The sequence below is a fragment of the Panthera pardus genome, unplaced genomic scaffold (assembly GCF_024362965.1).
Source record: "Panthera pardus isolate Hobbes unplaced genomic scaffold, ASM2436296v1 HiC_scaffold_8, whole genome shotgun sequence".
Lineage (NCBI taxonomy): Eukaryota > Metazoa > Chordata > Mammalia > Carnivora > Felidae > Panthera > Panthera pardus.
In genome coordinates this window covers 36,220,570-36,238,038 of record NW_026527013.1, presented here as the reverse complement: position 1 = coordinate 36,238,038, position 17,469 = coordinate 36,220,570, and the positions used below count along the sequence as shown (strand labels likewise).

Here is a 17,469-nt window from a genome sequence, read left to right as displayed (position 1 = left end):
CTTGAGTCATGTATATAATTTTTTTAAGAGAGTTTATCCAGAATAGACAGATTAATGAAATATTTACTTACTGAGTATTTATTGATTGCCTATGTTCTACATTGCCTCCCTCGAAGGTGACCAGCCTTTAGAATGGAGCAGTTGAGGGAGTTATCACATAACCTTGGGATTTGTGTGAAACATTCTTCAGTTTCTTCAAGCGGGACATTTGACTTCTGTCATTCATTAAGGAGACCTGCTAAATTCAGCTAATTAGCGGACTTAATCTTGCTTGTTCATTTGTTCTTCTGGTTTTCTCCTTTTCTCATTGTTTTTATATACTGAACCAATAGATAACACAACTGTGCCCCCAAACCGAAGTGTTCTACATACTTCTCAAGTCATATTATAGAATAGACTTTAATAAAGGGCTAGGTAGTTTTTATAAAGGAGCTTTTAGGTGCTTGTTCTCGCCCCACCAACTTGTTTGTTTGTTTGCTTGCTTTTGTTAAAGTAGCCTTCACTCTGGGCATGAAGCCCAACACTGCGCTTGAACTCAGGACCCTGAAATCAAGACCTGAGCTGAGATGAACAGTCAGAGGCTTAACTGACTGAGCTAACCAGGTGCTCCCGTCCCTATCTACGTAATTGTGCAGAATTTGTGATGATTCTGCTCAGCCACTTTTGAGTTTAGAAAAGGAAATTTTTTTTAAAGAAATGCTTTAATATTTTAGCAAATAGGCCATTTTTTTGTTTATCATTGGGTTTTTTAGTATCATGTGTTTCTGTGACTGAATTACCTTTTTTACCCAGAAGATAGTTATTTTCTCTTTGGTGTTTTGAAAAAGGCCTAGTGTAAACTACCATCGGTATAAAAACATAATAATTCTTAAAAAATGCCCATCTTTGAAATTCATAGCACTTTTTTAAAATTTTATATTTTATTTTGTTAAAAAATTTTTTTTTAATGTTTATTTATTATTGAGAGACAGAGACAGAGCTTGAGCATGGGAGGGGCAGAGAGAGGAGGAGACACAGAATGCGAAGGAGGCTCCAGGTTCTGAGCTGTCAGCACAGAGCCCTACGTGGGGCTAGAACTCACATACTGCTGGATCATGACCCAAGCCGAAGTCAGATGCTCAACTGAATGAGCCACCCAGGTGCCCCTAGATTTTATTTTTAAGTAATCTCTACCCAACATGGAGCTTGAACCCACAACCTTGAGGCCAAGAGGTACATGCTCCAGTGACTGAGCCAGCCAGGCACCCGTGAATTTCATATGACCTTCTAATTGCTGACATAATTTGTAATTTAGGAAGGGAACAAAACTTTCTCATAGAGTGGGTTTGGATAATGACTCTTGGAGAATGAACTTGTCATTAAGTGCATGAAAATGAATGTGTCCTTTAGAAGTTACTGTTCCCATCAGTTTACTTTGATCTTTGGAAAAGGACATTTGTTGCCAGTATGTTGGGTTCAGTTTTTGAGTGTTACCCTCTTTCCGGCTCGTAACTATGTTTTATTACTGATGTTATGACGAGAATAATTACTAAGAAACTGAACAGAAGGTCAGGTTAGTTTGCTGTGACTGCACACGATCTGTAAGTGAGGGTACTGCCTCTTGTTGTGAGATGCATCACAACATGTTGTGAGATGTGTATCTTAGACTGAGCGTGTTATGTAACATATACCATTACTTTCTTAATTTGTTGTGGGAGGGAGTAACATATTTGCTTCTGGTAGGCCAGGCCCATTTTGATCTCTCACCTTTGTTCCTGGTTCCTAGTTTGGACAGATCCATACCAGTTTTCTTCTTTAAGGCCTAAAGTTCAACAGTGAACTAATTAATCATATAATAAGCAGGTAGCCTAATAGGTGCAAGTTATAGGTCGTATTCTATAGGTTTCCTGTTTTTAAACTGTGTATTGACTTATGACGATTGTAATATTAACATAAAACGAATATATTTTTTCTTTTGTAACATATATATATGTATGTATGTGTGTGTGTATATATATATATATATTTTTTTTTTTTATTTATTTTATTTATTTTTTTTTTTTGTCGTCAAAGGAATAAGTCCCCCTGTCAGTGGAGGATGGGATACTTCAACCTGGGGGTTAAAATCAAACAGTGAACCTCAGAGTCAGCCTGTAGCCTCTCCTAAAGCAATAACAAAGCCAGTTCGGAGAACTGTGGTAGATGAATCTGAAAATTTCTTTAGTGCCTTTCTCTCTTCAACGGATGTCCAGACCATTCAGAAGAGTCCAGTGGTATCAAAACCACCAGCTAAATCACAACGACCAGAAGAAGAAGTAAAAAGCACTTTACAGGAATCCTTGCCCACTGGACAGTCAAGAACCTCGGAAACAACTGAGTCAAAAGTGAAAGACTCTACTCCATGTGTGTCAGGGGAAACTCTGGCAGTAGATACTCTGTCGCCAAAAACTGAGGGCAAGCATGAAGAAACTGTTAATAAAGAATCTGATATGAAGGTATCAACTGTACGTTTGAAGGTATCCGAAAATGTAATTAATGTGAAAACAACTAGGGAAAACATACCTAATATGTCAACTGCAGAAACAAAGGACGTGGCTTTGGAACCTAAGGAACAAAAACATGAAGACAGACAGAGTAACACACCTTCTCCTCCAGTTAGTACCTTCTCGTCTGGTACTTCTACCACCAGTGACATTGAAGTCTTAGATCATGAAAGTGTAATAAGTGAGAGCTCAGCAAGTTCGAGACAAGAGACTACAGATTCAAAATCAAGTCTTCACTTGATGCAGACATCTTTTCAGCTTCTCTCAGCATCTGCTTGTCCTGAATATAATCGTTTAGATGATTTCCAGAAACTCACTGAGAGTTGCTGTTCATCTGATGCTTTTGAAAGAATAGACTCGTTTAGTGTGCAGTCATTAGATAGTCGTAGTGTAAGTGAAATCAATTCAGATGATGAACTGTCAGGCAAGGGATATGCTTTAGTACCTATTATAGTTAATCCTTCAACTCCAAAGACTAAAGTAATTGAATCTGTTGAAGGAAAATCTGAAGAAGAAGTAAATGAAACATTAATTGTACCCACTGAAGAAACGGAAATGGAAGAAAGTGGACGAAGTGCAACACCTGTCAATTGTGAACAGCCTGATATCTTGGTTTCTTCTACACCAGTAAGTGAAGGACATACTGTCTCAGACAAAGTGGCCGAGCCGCACGAAACTGCTGAAAGTAAGCCAGAAGCACATTCTGAGAAGGAAGATGTTTGCAAGGTAAATCTAGAAACTGCAAGGGGATTTTTGGATATGCTTTTCAGAAATGAAATCATTGTTTATTTATTTATATTTTCATTGTTTATTTTTAACATTCCATATTGCATAGTGATTTCTGCTGATTAAAAAAGAAAAGCATTTTGGCCTTTAGGTGTGGCATTAAGGATTTTAAAATTGAATTATCGATATTAAATTACTTGAAATTCCTCTGAGACATCTGTGATAACATAAGTTGATATTTCAGCATAACTAAGAATGAAAAGGTTATCTCGCGTCGTTACTTTTGAGTCCTTTCACCTTACAGTTCTTGTATGCTGTGCTCATTTGTCATTTTGCAAAGGATTGGCTTATGGTAACATACGTCTTCAAAGCCTTTGCAGGTAAAGGTGCTGAAACGAATATAAACACTATATGGGTTTTTTATGTCAAAATTTGTTTTGCATGTTCACATTATTTGTAGCAAATCTTAAATGAAAAATTTAGTCTTTAATTATTGATGTGTTTCTGTTGTTACTAATTACTTGTTTGTTTTCTCTTTTATGTTATTTTGATGTTTCCCTGCTAGCTCTCTTAACATGAATAAGAATGGGAAATGTCCAAGAACAAAGGCATTGCTTAGGAATGACAAATTGCTTCTATCTAATACATATAAAAGGAAAGTGGTGTAAATTCTTTAACATTAAGTCACGGTTTTGATTTTTCCTATGATTTTTAGATATAGAAATTGAGTTGGATTTGGCATCTTTAATAGACTCCTCTGAGATATAGAATGTCTTGAAGAAATGTCCTGTAAGTGCCATGTATTGAATTATTTAATGTAAAAAAAAAAAAGTTCCAGATTCTGTTACCTAGGTTTAATATTATTCACACACACAAAAATGCCATGCTATAGCTATAATAAATAGCACTTTGAATTGCTGATATCAGCACTGTTTCGTATCAATAAGATATTTTTGAGCTACTTTCAGAAGGTAAGTGATATCTAAATTAATGTAAACCTCAATCAGGTAAGACTTTTTTTTTTTTTTTTAAGTGCAAACAGCATCATTCCTCCCCTCATACACAAGTTTTTCACTGCTTCAGCAAGGCCTAAGGAGTAAGATACTGTTATCCTTCCTTTTTGTTTAGCTTTATACTGATACATCCTGGAGATTTTAAAGTTACATGCATATGAATTTTTTTAAAATGTTTTTATTTTTTGAATGCAATGTATCATACTAAAAATAGTTACATGCTACATATTTGGATTAAAGAATAATATGGAAAAAGGGACACTTGCGTATCTACTACCCAGCGAAGATACAGGATATTACTAAAGGCTTTGAAGCCCCTGTGATCTTTTTAAAAATTTTCTTTGTCATTCCGCTTTTGTTGGACATGCAGACCTTTTTTTAGATTTTACTATAACAAACTGCTGTAAATATCCTTGTATAGTGATGCAGGAGTTTTCTCCTCTAAAGTATATCTAAAATAATTTTCTGCGTTCAATGGTGTGTAGATTTTCAACTAGATATTAAAGTGGTTTACTAATTTATACTCCCACCAACTATGTGGTTGTACTGATTTATACTCTTCTACCAGCTATGTATGAGTTCTTGTTCTGAATCCCCTATGTTCTCATTGTTGCTAAGTCTTTTTATGAGGTAATGCTATTTTAGTTACTATATTGATTAGATTACCTTTACAATTCATCACTTGCATGTAAAAATGGTCTTTTCAGTTAAATGTTTGACTTTGTGTATTCTTCTTATTCAGAGAGTCGAATTTCTGAATGAGAAACTGGATAAAAGGGAGGCTCAGTTATTATCTCTTAGTAAAGAAAAAGCACTTCTAGAAGAAGCCTATGATAATCTGAAAGAGTAAGTATTTTACAAATGTCAATAATTGTATGTTTTGTAGAGGCCCAAATGGTTATTATTTAAGAATTTTTTTAAAACTAAAATGTCTAAAATCTAACTTGTTTACAATAATTGAAAATGGAATAGCATTTCAGTTATAAATGTAGAGATTTTTTCCTCAAATTATCTGTACCATATTACCTTTGGCATTTGAAGAGAGGTGTTTTGCAAAAACAAAACAAAAAACCTTTTTCCTTTTAGTTATTAGATATTTAAAACATATATTTAAAGAAAACTATGATATCAAAAAAAAACCCCGACAATATTTGTTTCCTTTAAGGAGGTGATTCATAAAATGTAACACAGATTCAAAATTTAAATATTTTACTGTTATTTTTATACACCAAATAGGGGTGACATTTTCGATTTCTAATTGGTTGTCATTGAGGTGTTTTAAAATAAATTAAGCCTGTAATTTTTCTTTTAAATGTTAACAGGCATAAAACTAACCAATTTTAGTAAGTTATGTGTTGAAGACAATGTTATTTTCCTTTTGCAAGCTGAACTCCTCTTGTTACCCTAGGAACATGTAAACAAGTACCTCTCTCTATTATTTTTAATTTAGTGAAATGTTTAGAGTGAAAGAAGAAAGCAGCAGCATTTCTTCCTTGAAAGATGAATTTACTCAAAGAATTGCAGAAGCAGAAAAGAAAGTTCAGCTAGCCTGTAAAGAGAGAGATGCTGCTAAAAAGGTAATGGAAATTAAAAATAATATTACTTAAGTTCTATACAGACATAGATTTTGAGGAATGTGTTCATAATATTTTGGTATGGAAAAAAAGTAAGATTAAAGGATACCATACAGTAGGGGCGCCTGGGTGGCTCAGTTGGTTGAACTTCTGACTCTTGATTTCAGCTCAGGTCATGAACTCAGGGTCATCAGATGGAGCCCCACATGGGGCCCTGTGCTGGCCGTGGAGCCTGCTTAAGATTCTCTCCCTCTGCCCCTCTCCCCCACTTGTGTGCTCTCTCAAACAACTCTTTCTCTCTTTCTCAAAAATAAAAAGGATACCATATAGTATATTAACACTTAAATTATAAACTTTTATTTAATACCTTTAGACTTAGATTTTTGAAACTTTAAAAAAAAACTAAGCATATATTTATATAATTTATCTATAAGTCCTTGTAAGATACATAGCAAGGATCATTAGAGTAGTTTCATAAATGAAAATTTTGTCAAAATAAATAACAATTAAATCTAAATGGCACTTGGGGCACCTGGGTGGCTTAAGCCTCTGACTCTTGGTTTCTGTTCAGGTCATGATTGCATGGTTTGTGAGTTCCAGCCCCACGTGAGGCTCTGTGCTGAGCTTGGGATTCTCTCCCCCTCTCTCTCCCTCCACCTCTTCCACTCATACTAAATAAATAAATAAATAAAATAAACTTTAAAAAGATCTAAATGACACTGTATACATTTTTTTGAAGTATTATTACCTTCATTTGTTACTTTCCAGCCACTTCAAACATATTATATATACCTTTTCAAGTCAGAGTGATTTTAAAATAAAAAATTGTAGGGTCACTTGAGCGGCTCAGTTGGTTAAACGCCTGACTCCTGATTTTGGCTCAGGTCATGATCTCACAGGATTGTGAGTTCAAGCCCCTCATCATGCTCCACACTGATGGTGTGAGGCCTGCTTGAGATTCTCTTTCTCCCTATCTCTCTCCTCCTCCCCTGCTTGCTCTCTCTCTCAAAATAAACAAATATTTAAGTAAAATAAAATATTGTCATCGTTAGCAAGTCTTGTGAGACATAACATTGATTTATTCTAATATAGGATTTCTTAGCACGTTTCACATTTTGGGCTGCATAATTTTATGTTGTATGGGATTGTACTCTGCATTGTGAGATGTTTACCACTATCTGGGCCCCTACCTACAAGACACCACTGTCAGCGTTATCTCCCTATCTCCCACTCTGCACCCACCACCCCATTCCTCGAGTTGTGATAATTAAAAATGTTGGCAGACATTGCCAAATGTCCCCTTGGGAGCAAGATCACTCCTGGTTGGGAACCATTGTTCTAATTCTTATAATTTGTAGCAATTGGGTATTTCAGAAATTGGTAACCAACTAAGGTTAGTAATTCTATCTAAACTATTATTAATAACGTCTCTCAGCATTTGCCCTTCTCAGTTAGGTTGGTCTTCTTGACCAGTGTTAATGTTAATCTTTATTTTTTGGTATACTGTTAAAGAGGAGAAATAAGTCATATACTTCCTTTGCTTGTTTGCTTTAATTAGCTAGCTCATTTCAGACACTAACAATAACCTCAGACTACCTAACCAGTTTACCTCTTCTTGTCCCTACTATATTCCGTCTGGACAAGTTTAATTGAGAAATTAGATTTTAAGTAACGTAATGTTTATTTTCTGTAATGTAATTTGAATTATAGATCTAAAATAGACCCAAATTATTAACTATAGGTGGAAAAAGCTTGGACCCTAAGTTTTTTTACGTGTACTAGTACATATGAAGTTGGGATCCACAGGAAATTCAAAGCAAATTGGATTAACCTTAAGAGTTTGCTTTTCTAGTGATGGAAGATAGATAATGTCAACACCTATATAGTACAAGGCAGAATGAAGTAAATTACAGATCAAGACGAATAAGCAGTTTGGAATGGTATCATAGAGGATGAATTCTGACCAGGGGAATTGAGGAAAGTTTCATGGAAGGCAGGATGGTCTTATTGGGCCTTGATGGATGAATCAAGTTTTGACAGTTGGAAGATGCAGAGTAATGTTGTGGATGGCTCAGTGTATGGGCTTTGGGTACTCATAAACCTGGTTTTCAAGTTAAACTCCCATCACTTAGTAGGTCTCTGACCTTCAAAGTTTATTCAGTCTTTAATTGTGTAGTTAAAGTACCTCCTTCATAGGATTGTTGTGAAAATAAAATTATAATGGATACAAAGCATAGTTTAAATACCTCATGTTAGTTGTTTTTAGCTGTTCTTTCAGATTATTGCTTAAAACCAAATTTTAAATCCTGAGCACTTTTCACATCACCATACTTCTCCATTGTGGTTTTAAAGGATAACTGTCTTGACATATTTCTGCTGAATCTCTGCTTTAAAGTAGACTGAACCTTATATAATCATGCTTTTATTCATTTCACAATGCACTAGCAAGTGCAGCAAGTTTTAGATGAGGAATGGGAATAAAATGAAAAATGGAGACATGTATTGTTTGAAATGTTCCAAATAAAATACTTGATCTGAAGAAAATGTGTATACTTGTATTACCATATTAAAACCTCTTTATTTCTGAATTCAGGTTTTTTATGTTGTTTCAAAGCTGTTTACTTAATTAACTGAGGTAGTAAACACAGGTTAACAATACAACTTAAGGATCTTTATTGAGAATTTGATTATTGACTTTGAATATGGAAAAAATTGAAAAATATGCCCAGAATGAAAGTAATTCGTTATGGTATTCACATTCTTTTTTTTTTTTTTTAATTAGGAAATCAAAAGTATAAAAGAAGAACTTGCTACTAGATTAAATAGTAGTGAAACTTCAGAACTTTTGAAAGAGAAAGATGAGCAGATCCGAGGGTTAATGGAAGAAGGTATGTAAAATATTTAGTTGATTATGAAAAATACTGTCAACACAGGAAAAATGCTTGCCACATGATTAGCTACTGCTTCCCAGTAAAAAATATTGGAAGCAAGAAGGCTTTGTGCTTAAACCTCAGAAATGGTAGGTGATAATTTATGGAAAACTGGGGAGTAATATGTATAGAGGCAGAGACATTTGCATGTAGCCTTTTATACTACATACACGTACTTGCTAAAATAACTTGCTGAAAAATAAATGTTTGTGCTTCCATAAAAAAGTTTTTAACAGATTTTACAGCCTGTCATTTAAACCAAGATATTTGAGGTTATTATTTTGGAGTTTATATAGTATCTCAATCTCTAGCTTGGGTACTCTCTGGTATCATCATATTATTTGGGCATTTGATAGTGAATTTTTCATTATATTCTTATTTTAATTTTTCAGTTATTAAGTACTCTATGAAAAAACTTATTAGCAGGGTTATAGAAATAAATATTTTTCATTAGATAAGTTATTACAAATTGACACTGGACTAATTTCTTTATGTAATTTCATAGGAAAGAGGTAGTTTTTGAAAAGGGGATTAAATGAATTTTTTTTCCTCTTTAATTTATATATTTGTATTTTATTTTTGAGAGAGAGAGAGAGAGAGAGAGAGAGCAAGTGGGGGAGGGGCAGAGAGAGAGAGCGCGTGCGCAAGCAAAACCCAAGTAGGCTCCATGCTGCCAGCACAGAGTCCCATGCATGACTCCATCCCACGAAGCTGCAAGATCATGACCTGAGCCTAAACCAAGAGTTGTAGACTCAACCTACAGAGCCACCCAGGCACCCCTCTTCTCCTCTTAATTAAAATTTTCCTAGTTGTAAAATTAGACTTGCTACTTGCAGAAATTTTTTAAGTTTTGGTAGGTGTAGGAAGAAAAAATACATCCTAATCGACTTTTACAAGAAACTGTTAATTTCTTCTAGTCCTTTTTTAGTGCATTTTTAATACATTGTTAAGCATAATTAAGGTCACATACTTTATTTGTAATTTTCCTTCTTTTACAATTCCCCTGCTACTAAATAATTTTGCTAGCATTATTAATGACCGTATTAAAGTCCCTTCTAGGGGCACCTGGGTGGTTCAGTTGGTTAAGCATCCAACTCTTCACTTTGGCTCAGGTCATGATCTCATAGTTTGTGAATTCGAGCCTTGTGTCGGGTTCCACACTGATAGTGCAAACCCTGCTTGGGATTCTTTCTCTCCTCTCTCTGCCCCTTTTTCTCCCTCAAATAAACTTAAAAAAAAAAAAAAAAAGTTTAAAGTCCATTATATGGCTATATATACCACTATTTATTTTACTGTTTTCCTCATATTGTGTATTTATTTCTAAAATGTTAATATTGTAAATGGTGGGATGAACATTTCTGTACTTAAATCATTGAACTTAAGAGGGTTTCCAGAGGGCTTGTAAACAACATGGAACAATCACTTCATTTCAAAAAATTAGTTTTATCCAGTTTTTATTTTTCATTTATTCAACTAATATTTAACAGTGTGTCAGATACTATATTTAGTATAGTAATACATTTGACATGCTCCCTATCCTTTAGGAGCTTACAGTTCAGTGAAAAGGAACTAAAAGTACTCAGATAATTGTAAAACACAGTCTAAGCACTACAATAGAAAATGGAGAATTGATAAGTCACATAATCATTATGTCAACTCATCTTGAGGTCATGAACTGCCTTTATTACAGCACTAGAGATTGAGGGAAAGGCTGTGTGCGTGGTTTCATAATTTTAAAAAATTATCTTAAGTATTTATATCAAGGGGCATTTGGGTGGCTCAGTTGGTTGAGTGTCTGACTCTTGATTTCAGCTCAGGTCGTGATCTTAGGTTTGTGGGATTGAGTCCTGCGTTGGGCTCTATGTTGATCATGGAGCCTGCTTAAGATTCTCTTTCTTCCACACCCTCCCCTGTTTGTTTTCTCTCTCTCTCTAAAAAAATAAAAAAATAAAAATATTTCTATCAGATGTCACTGTTTGGGTTTTATTTAGTGAGGGGGTGGGTTGATGTTTTCTTTTGCTTAATGAAATTCTTTATACTGAAAATAGAATGATTTCATATGGGATCATTTATTCACTGCTTCTGTATCTTCCAGAAGTATTTTTAAATTCACAGCTAAAAAGCTGAAAGACTCAAAGCTGAAAGCACACTACAGTAAATAACAGATTACATTATTACTGCACTTCGTCATTTATTAACATTTGGGCACACCTGATTCATAGCTTTCTGCACACACATATACTTCCCTTTTGCCAAAGCATTTGAATGTAGGCGACAGATAGGAGTCCACTCATAAATTCTTTTTTTCCTCAGTTTTATTGAGGTATAATTGGCTAATAAAAATTGTATATATTTAAGGTGCACAATGTGATTTTTTTTGGATAACATATATATTGTGAAATGTTTACCACAGTCAAGCTAATTAACATATCAATCACCTCATGTACTTAACTTTTTTTTTTTTTTTACATTTTTTACATTATGTCTGAAGAACTTACCTCTGTAACTGAAACTTGGTCCCCTTTATCTCCATATTTCCCCTGGTAACTAGCATTGTGCTCTGTACTTCTATAAATTCAACTGTTTTATATTCCACATCAGAGTGAGATCATGTATGTAGTATCTGAATCTGACTTATTTCAGCCTCCAGGTTCATCCATGTTCTTACAAATGGCAGAAAATCTTACAAATGATTTCCTTTTTCAAGGCTAAATAATATATAGCATGCTACTTCTTTCTTTTTTAAAAATTTTTAAATTTTTTTAATGTTTATTTATTTTTGAGAGAGAGACAGAGTACAGTGGGGGAGGAGCAGAGAGAGAGGGAGACACAGAATCTAAAGCAGGCTCCAGACTCCGAGCTGTCAGCATAGAACCCGATGTGGGGCTCGAGCCTACAAACCATGAGATCATGACCAGAGCTGAAGTTGGATGCTTAACCAACTGAGCCATCCAGACACCCCTTCTTTTTTAGAATTTTTAATGAATTGGGAAAATATTCACAATTTTAGATAGCAAAAATAAATTACACATTTGTATATACAATATTTTTTATTGAAGTATAATTGCATACAATGTTATATTCCAGGGGTACAAGCTGCATAGTGATTCAAAAATTCTGTATATTATTCAGTGCTCACCATGAATACAGTCACCATACAATATTATTACTATATTATTGACTATATATACTGTATTGTAATTTTTATCCCTGTGACTTATTTTATAACTGGAAATTTGCACCTTTTAATCCTCTTCACCTATTTCACCCCTCACACTCTCCGCATGTTACCTTTGGCAACCACCATTTTCTTTCTGTATTTAAGAGTGTGTTTTTATTTTCTTGTTTGTTTTGTGTTTTAGATTCCACATATTAGTGAAATCATATGGTATATCCCTTTCTTTTTCTGATTTATTTCACTTAGCATAATACCTTCTAGGTCCATCTATGTTGTCAAAAACGGCAAAATCTCATTCTTTATTATGGCTGAGTAGTATTCCATTGTATGTATGTGTGTATATACACACACACCGTATTTAAATGCTTTGTCCATTTATCATTGTATGCTTAGATTGTTTCCGTATCTTGGCTGTTGTAAATAATGCTGCAATATACATAGAGCATTATATTTCTTGGAATTAGTGTTTTCTTTTTCTTTGGATAGATACCTTGTAGGGGGATTGCTGGAACACATCGTATTTCTGCTTTTAAATTTTTGGAGAAGCTCCATGTTACTGGAGTTTTTAATACTTAAAATTTCTTGTCTTTTCGATAATAGCCATTCTGACGTGTGCGGTAATATCTCATGGTGGTTTTCATTTGCATTTCCCTGATGATTAGTAATGATGATTAGTGATGGTTAGTGACCTTTTTACGTTTTGGTCGGCCCTCTATATGTCTTCTTTGGAAAAATGTTTATTCATGTCCTTTTTCCATTTTTTTAATCAGATTGCTTTTGGGGGAAGGGTTGAATTGTATGAGTTCTTTATATATTTTGGACATTCACCTCTTATTGGCTATGTCATTAAAATATGTCTTCAATTCAGTAGACTGTCTTCTTGTTTTGTTGATGGTTTCCTTTGCTGTACAAAAGGTTTTTATTTTGTTGTAGTCCCAATAGTTTATTTTTGCTTTTGTTTTTCTTGCCTGAGGAGACATATTCATAAATATATTCTAAGGCTGATGTTCAGGGGATTACTGCTTGTGTTTTCTTTCTTAAAAAAAATTTTTTTTTAATGATTGTTTATTTTTGAGAGAGAGAGAGAGTAGGGAGAGTGTGTGTGTGTGTGTGTGTGTGTGTGTGTGCGTGTGTGCGTGCGCGCGTGCGGGGGAGGGGCAGAGAGCGCAGGAGACGCAGAATCCGAAGCAGGCTCCGGTCTCTGAGCTGTCAGCACAGAACCCAATGTGGGACTCGAACCCACGAACCATGAGATCATGACTTGAGCTGAACTCGGATGTTTAACCGAAGTCGGATGCTTAACCAACTGAGCCACCCAGGGGCCCTGCTGCCTATGTTTTCTTTTAAGAGTTTTATAATTTCACATCTCACATTTCGGTCTTTAATCCATTTTGAATTTATTTTTGTGTATGGTGTAAGAAAGTGGTCCGGTTTCATTCTTGTTCATGTAGCTGTCCAGTTTTCCCAACACCACTTAACGAAAAGAATATCTTTTCCCCGTTATGTATTCTTAACTCCTTTGTCCTCAGTTATTTGACCGTATAAGTATGGGTTTATTTCTGGGCTCTCTATCCTGTTTTATTGATCTATGTGTCTGTTTTTGTGCCAGTATCCTACTATTTTGATTACTGTAGCTGTAATCTAGGATTATGATACTTTCAAGCTTTGTTTTTCTTTCTCAAGATTGCTTTGGCTATTTGGGGTCTTTGTGTTTGCATACAAATTTTAGGCTTACTGCTTCTAGTTGTGTGAAAAATGCTCTTGGTATTTTGATAGGGATTGCATTGAATCTGTAGATTGCTTTGGGTAGTATGGACATTTTAACAATATTAATTCTTCCAGTTCATGAGCATGGTATATCTCTCCATTTGTGTTGTTTTCAATTTTTTTCATTAGTATCAGAGTATAGGTCTTTGATTTTCTTGGTTAAATTTATTCCTAAGTATTTTATTTTATTTTATTGGTGCACTTGTAAATGGGATTATTTCTTAATTGTACTTCCTACTACTTTATTATTAGCATATGGAAATGCAACAGACTTCTGTATATTTTGTATCCTGGAATTTTACTGAATTCACTTACTCTAATAGTTCTTTGGATGGAGTCTTCAGCTTTTCTAGCTATGGTATTATATCATCTCTAAATAGTGACAATTTTACTTCTTCCTTACTACTTTGGGTGCCTTTTACTTATTTTTCTTGTCCATTTGCTGTAGTTGGTCTTCACTACAATATTATATTAAAGAGGTTAGAGTGCACATCTTTGTCTTCTTCCTGGTCTTAGATGAAAAGCTTGCAGTATTTTACCATCAAATATGATGTTAAGCTAAGAATTTTTTCTGTGTTGCCTTTATTATGTTATGTTCCCTTCTAGCCCACTTTGAAATTTTTATCATGCCCAGATACAGTATTTTATATAAAAATGCTTTTTCTGCTTCTATTGAGTTGACTTATGGTTTTTATCCTTTTATTAATGTGATATTTCATGTTGATTGATTTGCAAATATTGAACCACGTTTGTGTCCTTGGAATAAATCTCACTTGATCGTGGTGAATGATCCTTTTAATGTATTGTTGAATTCAGTTTGCTAATATTTTGTTGAGTATTTTTACACCTGTGTTTATCAGGGGTATTGGCCTCTCGTTGTCTTTCTTTTTTTAAGGGTCTTTGGTTTTGGTGTCAGGGCAATACTAGTCTTATAGGATAAATTGGAAAAAGTTTTTTTCTATTTGTGGACCAGTTTGAGAAGAATAGGTATTAACTCTTCTTTAAATGGTAGAATTCACCTGTGAAGCCATCTGATCCTGGGCTTTTGTTTGAGATGAGGAGTCTTGATTACTGATTCAATTTTGTTACTAGTAATCGATCTGTTCAAATTTTCTTGTTCTTTCTGATTTAGTTCTGGGAGATTGTTTCTAGGAATTTATCCATTTTTTTTCTAGGTTGTCCAGTTCACATATATAATCATAGTATTCTCTTAAAATTCTTTGCATTTCTTTGCACACCACATTTTCTTTATCCATTTATCCATTGATGGACACTTAGGTTATTTGCATAACTTGACTTTTGTGAATAATGCTGCAGTACACATGGAAATGCACATGTCTCTGAGGTACTGATTTTATTTCCTTTGGATGTATACCTAGAAGTGGGACTGTTGGATCATATAGTAGTTCTATCTTTAATTTTTTGGGAATCTCCATGCTGTTTTCCATAATGGCTGTACCAGTTTACACTTCTGCCAATAGTATATACCAAGGTTCCCTTTTCACTACATCCTTGCCAATTCTTATCTTTTGTCTTGTTGATAATAGGTATCCTCACAGTTGTGAGGTGATATCTCATATAGTTTTGATATGCATTTTTCTGATGATTAGTGATATTGAGCACCTTTTTGTATACTTACTGGCCGTTCTTTGTCTTCTTTTGAGAAAGTCTATTCACATCTTTTTTTTTAAAAAGAAATTTTTTTTTAATGTTTATTCATTTGTGAGAGACAGAGAGTGAGTGGGGGAGGGGCAGAGAGAGAGAAGGAGACACAGAATCCAAAGCATGCTCCAGGCTCTGAGCTGTCAGCACAGACCCCCAGTGGGGCTCGAACTCACCAACCGTGAGATCGTGACCTGAGCTGAAGCTAGACACTTAGCCAACTGAGCCACCCAGGAGCCCCTCACATCTTTTACCCATTTCTTAATTGGCTTGTTTTTTTGCTGTTGAGTTATTGGAGTTCTTTGTTTATTTTGGATATTAATCCCTTATCAAATACATGGCTTGCAAATATTTTCCTCCATTCTGCAGATTATCTCTTCAGTCTGTTGATTTGTTTCCTTTGCTATGCAGTAGTTTTTAGTTTGATGTAATCCCAGTTGTCTATTTTTGCTTTTGTAGTCTATGCTTTTGGAATCCATACCCAAAAAATCATTGCCAATACCAATGTCAGAAGTTTTTTTTTCCCTAGTAATTTTACACTTTCAGGTATATTAAGTGTTTATTTTGAGTTGACTTTTGTATTTGGTGTGTGGTCCTATTTCATTCTGCCTATGATTATTCAGTTTTCCTGGTATAATTTATTGATGAGACTTCCCTTTCCCCATAGTGTGTTCTTGGTCTCTTTTTTGAAGATCACTTGGCTCTAAATGTATTTCTGAATTCTGTGTGGATTTTCTAGGCTGTTTTGCTCTGCTGGTCTATGTTTTTGTTTTTGTTTTTAACGTTTATTTATTTTTGAGACAGAGAGAGAGCATGAACAGGGGAGGGGCAGAGAGAGAGAGGGAGACACAGAATCCAAAATGGGCTCCAGGCTCTGAGCTGTCAGCACAGAGCCCGATGCGGGGCTCGAACTCACGGACCGTGAGATCATGACCTGAGCCGAAGTCGGATGCTGAACCGACCGAGCCACCCAGGCACCCCTGGTCTACTGTTTTTATGCTAGTACCATATTGTTTTGATAACTCTAGCTTTGTATCATGTCTTAAAATGAGGAAATATGATACTTTCAGCTTTGTTCTTGCTCAGGATTCCTTTGGCTATTTGAGGTCTTCTGTGGCTCCATATGAATTTTAGGATTTTTAAAAAACTTGTGAAATGTGCCATTGGACTTTTGTTAGATATTGCATTGAATATGTAGTCCGCTCCTAAATTCATGAGTCTCCATTTCCCAGTAGCAAGTACATTTTGCTTCACAAGCACAACATCATAACCATACCTAAAAAAATCAGTATTTATTCAGAAGTATACTCCAACATATATTTTATCATCCCATTGTCTCTAAAAAGGACTTTTATACCTGATATTTGTCCTGCCCCAAGATCCAGTCAAAGTTTGTGTATTGCATTTGGCCATTATGTCTTTTTGGTCTTTCATCAGTCTAGCGATAGGTCTCTCTTCATGACTTTAAAGACTTCGTAGAATCCAGGCCAGTTTTCCTATAGTATGCCCCATGTTCAGGAATTTGTCCTTCTCATGATTAGATTCAGATAAAATTTCTGGTAAGAAAGATCACTGGTGACTAACCAAATGGTTAAGATGGTAATAGCCAGATTTCTCCATTGTATTACAAGTAGATTTTTCCATTTGTAATTCGTAAGCAATACATGGGAATGAATTTTTAAAAATTTATTTATTTAAATTCAAGTTAGTTAACATACATTGTAGTGTTGGTTTCAGGAGTAGAACCCAGTGATTCATTACTTACATATAACACCCAGTGCTCATCCCAACAAGTGCTGTCCTTAATGCCCATCACCCATTTAGCCCTTCCCCCCATTTACCTCCCTGCTAGCAACCCTCAGTTTGTTCTCTGTTATGTAAGAGTCTCTTATGGTTTGCCTGTGGGAATGATTTCTTAAGGCTAAGAATATTCTGTTACCTATCACCCTTCCATCTAGTAATTTTAGCATTTATTGATGGTTCTTGTCCAAATCAGTTTAATGTTCATGGTTATAATATTGTGATTTTAAAAATACTCTATCATTTTATGTCACTGGTTAGATCCAACACACTATCCAGATTCTTAAGGAATCATTA

At 34.8% G+C, this 17,469-nt stretch overlaps 1 protein-coding gene across 1 annotated transcript in view; it reads left to right on the top strand.

Moving 5' to 3' along the window:
• TMF1 (TATA element modulatory factor 1) overlaps positions 1–17,469 on the top strand; it is a 36,425-nt gene that overhangs the window by 1,876 nt on the left and 17,080 nt on the right. The window contains exons 2-5 of the mRNA XM_019469755.2: positions 2,053–3,248; positions 5,004–5,107; positions 5,712–5,838; positions 8,618–8,723. Of these exons, the coding sequence (XP_019325300.2) occupies positions 2,053–3,248; positions 5,004–5,107; positions 5,712–5,838; positions 8,618–8,723 (1,533 nt within the window). The remainder of the gene's footprint in view (positions 1–2,052; positions 3,249–5,003; positions 5,108–5,711; positions 5,839–8,617; positions 8,724–17,469) is intronic.